This window comes from Gossypium raimondii, chromosome 7 (genome assembly GCF_025698545.1).
Source record: "Gossypium raimondii isolate GPD5lz chromosome 7, ASM2569854v1, whole genome shotgun sequence".
Taxonomy (NCBI): domain Eukaryota; kingdom Viridiplantae; phylum Streptophyta; class Magnoliopsida; order Malvales; family Malvaceae; genus Gossypium; species Gossypium raimondii.
Window position 1 is genome coordinate 39,132,336 of NC_068571.1, and position 11,184 is coordinate 39,143,519.

General features: G+C 31.1%; 1 protein-coding gene across 1 annotated transcript; it reads right to left on the reverse strand.

Moving 5' to 3' along the window:
• LOC105792202 (uncharacterized) lies at positions 1-2,339 on the reverse strand. Its single transcript, XM_012620652.2, has 9 exons — positions 1,956-2,339; positions 1,564-1,750; positions 1,343-1,476; positions 1,141-1,253; positions 803-1,040; positions 567-719; positions 335-414; positions 216-265; positions 1-140 (listed from the first exon to the last, which is right to left on the reverse strand). Exons 1-9 carry the CDS (start codon positions 2,337-2,339, stop codon positions 1-3), a joined length of 1,479 nt encoding a protein of 492 aa, XP_012476106.2.
• Between the last annotated feature and the right edge of the window lie 8,845 nt (positions 2,340-11,184).

An 11,184-nucleotide genomic window follows, 5' to 3' on the forward strand; every position in this document is an offset into this window, starting at 1 on the left:
TTATCCTTTTTGGAATGCTTTAAGGTCAGCATAGTACGTTACCAACCATCCCTTGATAATACGCAGTTCTATGTTCCGTTGCTTGGTTAACCACTCTGGATCATTATCACTTTTTGGAAATAAATCTAAGCAGTGAGATCCTGCAACACAAATATACCCATCTTTTTAGCTTTAAATTATTATTTATTTAAAAAAAGAAAGAAAATTCCACGAACCATAAGTTGTAGTTACGGCTCGAATGCTTTTTGAAATATGTTCCAACACCCTACAATATTTAATAAAAAACGTTAAAACTTTTACATTTTAAGATATTGTTTGGTAAAAATATATTTACCCGCCCGCACTGAAAGGATCTCGCAACCCATTTGAAAAAATGATGTTGCTACCAAACTTCTGGAGAATGAAGTTAAAATCCTGCAAAATTGATCTCTAAAATTGATAAAGTAAAATAGAACATTTATATATTAATTATTTTTACCAAAATAAAGCAGGTATGAGTTGAGGCTTTATTTTATAAATAAAGTGAAAGAAAATAATTGTGAAGAAATAGAGAAAAAGATTGATACATTGCCACCATAATAAGAAGTGATCCAATGAGGGCGAGGAGCAACGCCATACGTTCCAATGCAATCATTTATAAATGTGTTCAAATCAAAGGGGTTAGGTTGGAACATAGTGTTTTCGCCCACGCCGATGGGTATCACCATTTCACTGCATGTCTAAAAAATAATACCAATATTACAGTTCAGGTTCATATTTAAAACTATAATTATTTTTAAGATAAACAATTGTTAAGAATTACCTGCCATTTCCATCCGGTAACTGTTTGGGATTCAGGGGTTGGTGGATTAATATAGCAACGGTTATTCCCATTAAAAGCGACAACGGCGGCAAAGATCTTGAAAAGAATATCGTCAGTTTGAGTTTCGTCGATGGCTGCACATACCCGGTTGACTAGATACGCTGGCTGATTAAATTGACTTGCTACCACGTAAATCGACTCTAACTCCTTTTTGAGCTCTGAAGCACTGTTCAACGGACTAATATAACCCCCCCCCCGCCCAAAAAAAAATAAATTTAAATACAGATCGTGTATAATTACATATATTGTTACTGAATTAATGAAAAATAAAACCATACTAGCAAGTTCTGAATTTGGAGCTGAGGACAGAAAGACCCCAGGGTTGGGAAGCATATGAATCTATTACAGACCATGATCTTCGTATAGTTTGGTAGCAGCTCTCGCTCGTTTCCTGTACATTATTAATTCCGATTAGTTAGTTACATGAAATCATCAAGCCATAAAATCCAGGAAAAAAAGTGAGAGTTGAATGATAAGTACTCTAAAGGACTTAGTGATGATTGAATAGAAAGCGTCACTTGGTGTAATATTATCAAAGTAAAGAACAGGTGCGGATGAGGCCAAAGCTCCCAATGCCAGATGAGGGTACTTCAGCCGAAACCATGAAGCCAGCACTGTTTTTAAGATTCAGATTTGTGAGAGAGTAGCTTTTAATTTGGATTGAATTTGTGTGTTAAAATTTGTATGGAAATCAGACTTACTTCCCCCGTAGGATGCTCCGATGACAATCACCGGAGAATGTGAAGCTTGAAGATTGTTCTTGATATCCGCCATGATTTCTGCGTAATCTGCTAAAGCTTGGGCTGAGTTTAAATACCCCATTCTGTATGCGTTTCTAAAGGCTTCTTCCCTTGAGCCGAATGGTAATGATTCTCCATAGTAACGATGCTGATGCAATTTATATAGAGGTTAATATTTGATGTTTCTTACATCCACATATGTTGGATCCAATAGTATCGGCTCAAATTTAAATTTAATTAGACCCAATGTATGTGAAATTGAATAAAATCAAACCACTTGCTACACATATTTAAACCCGAATCTTCTTTATCAAAATCGAAGAGACTTGAATGTTTAATTCAAAAATTCATACCTCAATGTATACAATGAGAGCATTGAAGCGGGCAGCATTATCATCGAGGAAACCAATGGTTTGAAGATCAGTTTCCAAAGCCTGCTCAGCTCCAAGACAGACAAAAATGGGAGCAGTAACAGCGCCTCCGCCCCAATACTTGTAATTGATCACATATCTTTGCTGAAAAGTAGCATAGCTTTCAGGCTTGTAGTTGAAGTGATCCAGTGTTTGAGTGTAGAAATAAGTGTGAAGATCACCAGAAAACGCTCTCTTCGACGGAAGATGATGCTTCTTCAAGACGGCTGCTCCCCTCGGAATACCAATCCGGTGAGCACTGCTGCTACTTATTGAAATTGAAAGAAAAACAACGAGGAACAGGAGCCATTCAACTGAAGAATCCATGGCAAATATCATTTTGAGCTTGGAATTTGGAAAGCAACTTAAAAAATTGTTCTATATATCTTTTTAGAATTTTATAAAAACATTTAAATCTTTTTCACTATTTTAAATTTTAAAAGTAAAAAATTATCCATTCTTATTTTCAAAAAAAAAAATCCATTCTTTTATTAATAATTATATCATCAATTTTGAATAATTATTCTACTAATTATCTATATTAGTGAATTTTTATCTGGACAGTTTTTTAGAACAATTATATCATCAGTTTTTTATTTATTTAATTTTGATTGAAAGATGATTTTTAGAACAAATAAAAATGATAAGGTCTAATTTTGTAATTTTAATAAGGAATTTTAAATTTTAAAAGGTTAGAAACAATGAGAACTTAAAGTGTGATTTAAGAATGTTGAGAACTTTTAAATAATTTAACAAAATATGGATGGGTTTAAAATGGAACTTACCCATTCTAAAAGTTATAAATCTCTATTTTATTGCCTTAACTTCATTTTACATACTATTGATTATTATAATTGAATGAACGGATTTTTTCTTGTTTATTTATTTTTAAATTTGTTATTTCAATTTGACAAAAAAATTAGAAGCAAATTTATTCATTTAAATAAGTAAATACAATACTTGTGAGCAAAATAAATAATTTTTATATAACCATTAATTTAAAAAATAATTCATGAAAATGCACTTTAATTAAGATTTGATTTTAATTATCATTATTTAAAATTTGGTTTTAATTTTATACTTAAATAATAATTTTTGTTATTATATATTCACCAACATAAATTTAATTAATAATAAAATTAATTATTTTAAATTTTTAGATAATATATCTTTGAAATAATATTATTTTAAAATTAAAATATTTAATAATTTTATAAAATTAATTTTGTTCCAATAGTATGATGTTGTTTTTAATTGTCAAAATTTTATTAACTTTATAAAACACGTCTACAGCAGAATATGTAATTTAAATATTTAAATTTATAAATTATTGATATCATTCAAATATGTTATATTCTAAATTTAAAATAACAAAAATGGAGGTAAATAAGACAATTGCTACATGTCATCACAATAGGTATGACACATGTCAATAAATTAAACCATCATGTCACTCAGGACCTAAAATCTTGTAATATATATATATGATTTGTAATATTCTAAATATATTACTTGCATAAATATTGTGATACCCCACATCAGACTCAGTCGTCGGATCTGATTGTGTGACATCACATTACGTTGCCAAAGCAATTCAAACTAATTCGACATAATTCCACAAGGTTTAATTCATATTTATCAATAACATAACAAATAAATCACTTAATAAAATCATCTACATATATTCGTAAGGTCTAAAATCTTATTTCACAAATATACTAAGTCAAAACTAGAGTTAGAACACGAATCAAAACTCATTTGTCAAAGTTCAAGGTTTTGTCTCGAGACAAGGGATTCCATGTCTTGAGGCAAACTATATTTTTATTTTAGGAATTTTTATTTCGATGACAACATATCTTGTGACACTAGAGGACGTGTCTCAACGCAAGATTCCTATTTCTTCAGATAGATCTCCCCTATTTTCCTATTTTAACTTCGATGTTTGGTTGTTTCGAGACAAGGGATTCTTACCTCGAGACTTGGAACAAGGCAAAATTTATTTAACTTTGATGTACTTTTGCCTCGAGACAAAGGTCACGTGTCTCAAGACTTAGAAGCAATTGTCTCGAGTCCAAATAGATGTGTCTCGAGACACCAAACTCTTAAATGCACATTAAAATTAGATTTGTTCTAACGTCTTGAGACATATTCATTTTGTCTCAACGCTTAATGGTTAAACGATCAAAACTACATATTTCAAAGTGTTCAAACCTGTCTCTTTTTTGTACATAAAACTTACCTCAATATAAAATCACCATGCCAACATATTTAAACACATCCTATTACTACCAAATCATAATTATCAACACATCAACTCTTAACATATTAATTAGCACATTCACACCTATATAAACAAGCATAAATAGCTAAAATTAAAAGATACAATTCAACCTTAATAACATTATATGCAACATCCCACACCCGACCTAGTCATCAGATCCAAATGTGTGATGCCATATCATATTGCCAAAGCAACTTAGTCTATCTTATTACATAATTATAAAATTAAGTTCATAATTATCATTCAAACCAATTTCATCTTAAATCATATTCACAATTATACATTCATGATGTCTAAGTTTCAAATTCATCATTTTACGAAGTTATGAAAGGTCAAATTTAGAGTTAGGACTCGAATCCAAACTCAATTATCAAATTTCAATGTTGTGTCTCGAGACAGGGGACTTCTTGTCTCAATACAAACTTCATTTTAATTTAGGGATTTTTACTTCGAAGTTAATCTATCTCGAGACACTAGAAATTATGTATTGAGGCATAGCCTCTTATCTCTCGAGACCAAACTCTCATGTTTTCTTATTTTAGCTTTGATGTTTGAATGTCTTGAGATAAAAGGTTCTTGTCTCGACACTTGGAATACGAAAACATTAATTGGCTTCGATGTTTCCTTGCTTCAAGATAATGACCACTCTGTATCGAGACCTAAATGGAAGTGTCTCGAGCCTATTTAAACAATGTCTCGAGACATTAAAAATATAAATAGACAATAAGGTAAATTTTGTTGTTATGGTCTTGAGACATATTCATGCTATATTGAGACTCAATGGTAAAATGACCCCAAATGCGCACTTTCAAGTTCAAACCATACCAAAATGTACTTAAACATACCTAAAAATTACCTCAATGTAAGATCATCAATTTAACACACACACACAACCAAACATTATCAAATCGTAACCATCAATGCATCATTATCTAACCAACTGTTTCACTTATTCAACAATATATAATCTAGCATAATTATCTACCAATCAAAAATCGAAATTCACCTTGATAAAGCTTATATGCCAAGTATCAAATATACATGTAACACCCCTTACACGACCAGATCGTCGGGTCTGAGCTACAGAATACTACTTTAGTTACTGAAGCATCCAACAACAAATAACATTCAATTTATAATATTACACACATAGATACAAGCACAATAGGCATATGATGAGATATATAACTAATTTCGGAACTTACACAGACTTAGGAATGTTCTTATATTAGTCTATGCTAGTCTCGACGTCACTTTCTGTGATGAGACCAACTCTAGACGTACCACTGTCCAGAGTAGAAATCCTGTACAAAATATATCAAATAAGCGGTATCCGCAAGTATACGAGGCATGTTGTAATATAGTTACAACGAAGTAAGTGAGTACTCCAAAGATCGTACCCAATGGAGGTGAGCACTAAATTAATCCTAACCTAAGCACAAATAGAACTAATTAGTACTTTAAATTATATTACGACTAAACGTAAAAAGAGAGTTTTTTTAATAACTAAAGAAATAAAATAATATAAATGGAAAAACTTGGAAGATTTTCTATGAAAACTTAATCAGATATGAATATGGGTGATTAGCTCACTTCAGTAATCATAACTAACTGTAGCATTAGGTTTCTTGTTCAATCAAATAGTCAATACCCTAGCAGGATTTCTCGATCTTCTATTAGAATAACAAGTCGGAAAGCAATACTTATCTCTCGGTCTCAGAGTCTAAACCGGTTCGGGGTTAAGGTGGCCATACCAATTTTGGGTTAATTCCCACCTAAATGACTTCCTAGGGTCATTAAGCCTAAGATTTACGTTCTTCTTCTCCCGAACAGCTGATCCGGTAAGAGTACCTTACAAAATAGTTAATTAATCATACCTCCACTCACTAATCCCCCATAAAAGGATTAGTTCACATGGTTTGACACATGGTTGTGTGCCACATATTGGCATGTGACACATGCGTGGTGGTCATTAAATTTTGGGAAGTGATTGTTGAACATGGTCTCGATGAGTTACATGGCTGGATACAAGGCCATGTACCTCCAGCTTACAAGGCCTCAATTTGTTACACGGTCTAGGACATGCCCGTGTGACTTTTGTTATAAACTTTGCATTTAGGTCCACACGACTTCAGTCTGTTACATGGCCTAGCAACATGATTGTGTGACCCTGTTATACATGATTTTAGTTTATTGTATAGGCTAGGTACATGACCATGTCATCTAGCTTCACACAGCATTAGCTTATCACACAGCCGTGTAACCCCTGTTTTGCCTTTTTACCTATATTTTTGTAAAAGTTTCAAATTAGTCTTGAATTGATTCCAAGTTTGTTTGAGAGCTTCGTAAGCTTGATTGAGGCTCATTTTTTTGTTGCAATTCATATTATACTTATGTTATTGATTGCTTGTTGTTTAATTGGATATTTAAGATGAATTCATAAGTGTTAAATGTCGTTCATTGTAGTAGCATCTTATAGCTTAGGTTTGACGATTGGATTGGGTATAGGGTGTTACATCCTAAGCTAACCAAAACACAATGTTTTAATAGGAAAATAAATTGAAACTAACATACATTAACAGAGTTTCAAATGTAGTTGACCGTTATTGGCTATTAACTGTTGCCTCCCATATTAAAATAAATAAGGGAAAACACTGGAGATTCCTTTAGCTCTATCTTTCTTGCAAGGCTGTAGAGGGGAGTGTTAGAATAATGAAACTTGCGATTTTGGGTTTGAAGGCAGGGGGAAACACCACTATGGTGAACATGTGAAGGCATCAACATCACTAGGCCCCTGTTTAAGCCTCCAGACAATCATTTTGAAAGATTTTTGACACCATATTTTCAAGATTGGTGAAATTAGGATGAAATCCCAACTTAATATCTCTAATGAAGGCTTTAGGGGGTATTTTACCAGTTTAGATTTGCATCTGAAGACTGCCCAAAAGCTACAATTTGTTTGGTTAAAAAAGGGAGTACTTTAGTTACTAAAATGAAAATAAATAATTGAATGAAAAATAATGAGGTGGATATTAATATTTTAGGTGAAAAATTTAAAAATAGTTGGAATGCCATGTAATATTCCCTTTTCCAATTTTAACTGGAGTGATCAAAATGAACAAACTTTGAATGTGAATGTCCACTTCACAAACATTTTTTTTGATACCTAAAATGAAAATTTTTGAAGATTGAGTGACTATTTATGTAGTTTACCTGAAATAAAATAAAATAAATTCTTACATGAGCTCAAAGCCTCGAACCCGTGTTCAAGATTTGATAATTAAAATTTGTTTGAAAAAAAATATTTTTATTAATTAAATTTAAAGTTAGAAAAACTTTTCAAAAATTTTAATTTTACAAAAACATGTTTAGTAAAAACAATGAAACCATATTATTATTATTATTATTATTATTATTATTATTATTTAATTTTCACATATTTTTATTTAAAAAATTCAACCGAGCATGTTTTTATTTTTTCAAGAAAATTAAAATTAAAATCACATCTATTTCTTGAAAACAAATATGAAATTATAATACTTTCTAAATAAGGCTATTAGAATAATATATGTCTTTTTTGGTGTAAAGAATAATATATGTTTTAGCTTATACAATAATCATTTTTAAAACTAGACTAGATCGGTTTGGTTGGGAATTGATTAAAGTATCGGTTCGAATAATGATTATACTAATTGACTCATGAACTGATACAATTCGAGTTAAAAATTAATTAATAGACAGTTGAATTAGTTTTCTATTTTTTAATATATATTTTAATTGTTATAATTTTTTTTGGAACAAATCAATTGGAAAAAAAAAATTATGTGACCAATTTGATTATCCAAATAATAAATTTAAAAGTAGAGATTTGAAATAGAGTTAAAAATACACGATGAATATGTTATGTAGAATTAAGGCTGTGTTTGATAGGGGAAAACCAATTCCGGAATTGGTTTTACACGTTTTCCAGTGTTTGATAGCAGGAAAATATTTTCCTTTTGTAAAACCAATTCCGCAACACGGGAAAATCTATTACAAATTTGGGGAAAATGTCTTACGCTTTTGAACTCGGTAAGACATTTTCCGGAATGACGCCTTCTTCTCCCCTTTCCCCTTTCCCCTTTCCCTTCCCCTTCCCTTTTCCCTTCCCCTTGGGTTGCAAATCAGTTTGGTCAAGGACCTCTTCCGGTTCCTCCTTAATCCAGGTAAGGCTCATTCTTCTTCTTCCGTTCTTCATTCCTTTTTCTTCTTCTGTTCTTCATCTTCTCTTGTCAGCATATTCTGTTTTGTTTCCTCTCTTCCTCTCTCGTTCTTTGATTTCTAACATTTTTATTTTAATGAATTATGCTGATTGTCATTAAATTGAGAGAAAGTATAGTAGCCGATGAAGATTGTAGATTATCTATTGGGCTATTCGCCTCCTATTTGGGCGACTTTTCTTGCTGGATGATATTTTGGTTATATTTTGGTTATATACAGATGGTTGATTATGTCATTTAAGCATATATTCTTCATAAATCTCCCCTTGAAAAAAAAAAAGAAAAAGAACTTTCTTCAGTTCAATGGTGTTATTCAATGACTACCTTTTTTACTATGCAGGGTGCTGTATACGCCATAGATATGATTATGGAGCCATCATCCTACTAGGTAATCATTTTGGATTTGGTTTTAGCTATTACACAAGCTTCTGAATATAAAATGCTAACATCACACAACTTACTTTTTTTTTGATAAATCACACAACTTACTATCAAATGAATATACAAGGGAACATCTTTGTGGCCAATGTCTAATCCCTTGCTCAAATTACCAGTGATGCCATGGACTTGTGATAGTTCACTATTTGTCTGCTAGGTGAGCAGATATGGAAGAGAGCAAAGCTCTTCCCCAAAACGTAGATGGATAGGATAAGAAGTGGACTAGGGTAATCTTTTATATGAAACAGAGTATTCATTGATGGTTTATTGCATTGCCTCTAGTGAGATTCATAGGCATCTTCACTAAATGTATATTATATGATAACCAGTTGGGTTTGGGTTAAGTCTAGAACTGTTTTCTACTTTTGCTTTGTGCATTTTTTGGCTAGGATGAGTTGTACAGGGCAAGCAAAACAAATCTTTAGCTTCTGAGAATTCCCTATTTCTTTTTCTGAAGAATTTTGTCAGCTCTTCTTAATTGTACCAAAGCATCAAACTTGTATAAATATGTGAAGCAATGCCCTTAGAAATGTGCAGATGTTACTATTAGCTAGTAGCTGCACTTCCTTAGAATCTTCTATTAGATGTTTTCGTACCAAAGTTTAGCAGTGTAACAGTCTGACGCCATATATTTATTTAACTAAAATATGGCTTGTGATATTTTGCTGCATTTGAGGTAATGTTCTTAATAACATTAAGAAAATGATAGTAATTATCCCCTTTCGTTTTAATGCATATTTAAATGGAAATGGTTTTTTGTGATCAAAATGAAAAGAATAGAGCACATATTTCGAAGTGGCTAAGGTTATCCATTAGAATGTATGGAAGTTTTGAGAAGTCATTGGACGAGCTGAGATCCTTTTTCAGATAAGTCAAGGTCCGTTTTGAGTTCCTTTATTAATATTTCCTTTCTTTTTAGACTGTTTGGTTTTCTTGTGCATGGACTGTGGTCTAATGGTGTTACATAAGGTCTTTTCTCTGGCTTCACTTGTTTGCAGGACTTGGTTTTCAAGAACAAGGTTTGTAATATGAACCCCATATTCTTTTAGGGAAATATAGTCATTTTTCTCATGTTGTACTAGCTAAACTGTATTGTTCTTTTATATATGTGCTGCTATAATTTTACTGGGTTGTTAGACATTATTTTAACTCACACGACTTGTACCTGATGCAAATGTCTATATATACATGACAAACACATTCTAAACATGAAAATATGAGTTCCATTTTACTAATATCTCTTGCGACTGGTGCCTGATGTGATGTCCATATATCAAAACATGAAAATGTTGGTTCCAATTTACATATCATGAAGATGGTAGTTATATAATTTTACATTCATGTGTTTTGGTGTGATTGCGATCAAGGATGGTTTCTTTGAGGGAAAGACTGGTTGTGTCTCATGTATGTGCGCAATGGGGAAGAGCGGATCTGTGCTCTCAAAGACATTGGTCCTAAGTAGTTTCAAATTCATTTATTGCAAATCTTAGATGGAACCATAAAAGACTCTGGCAAGATTAAATGCGGTTTTGATGTTTTGTTTTGGGTTTGGATAGAAAAAGAGAACAACAATATAACTGGTTTCTTGTTGTGCTATGGATTCTGTTTTGCTTTTCTTTTCAATAATTTTATTATCTCGTCTTTATTTTTTGTGTTGGTAACATTTAAATTCTAGCTTTTAATTGCATATTACACTTGCATTAGTTACCCAATATATATTAATGTAGCAATTTAAGTTTGACATATCATTTAGTACGAGTTAATACAATATACTAGTTTTTAAAAAATGAAATTTTCTAATAATTACAATATTTTTATTTTAATTTAAATCCCATGTTAAATATATGTATCACAAGAATTAGATTGGATAAAAGTAGAATCAAATTAATATAAAATTTAAATACAAATAAATGTTTTAATAATGAAGAAGTAAAATCAAATCGGTATAATCTACAAATAGATGAACATTTCAATTTAATTAGATAAAACTTTTATTAATAAAAAATTATTTATAAATAAATCATTGCAATATGTGTAAAAATAATTTAAAATATAAAATTTATTAATATGTATATAAATTTATTAATATATGTAAAAACAACTTTTTAGGAAAATATTTTCAGAAATCACAAACAAGAGAAAATATTTTACACTGATTCAATCAAACACCAAAAAATATTTTCCAGTAAATCAT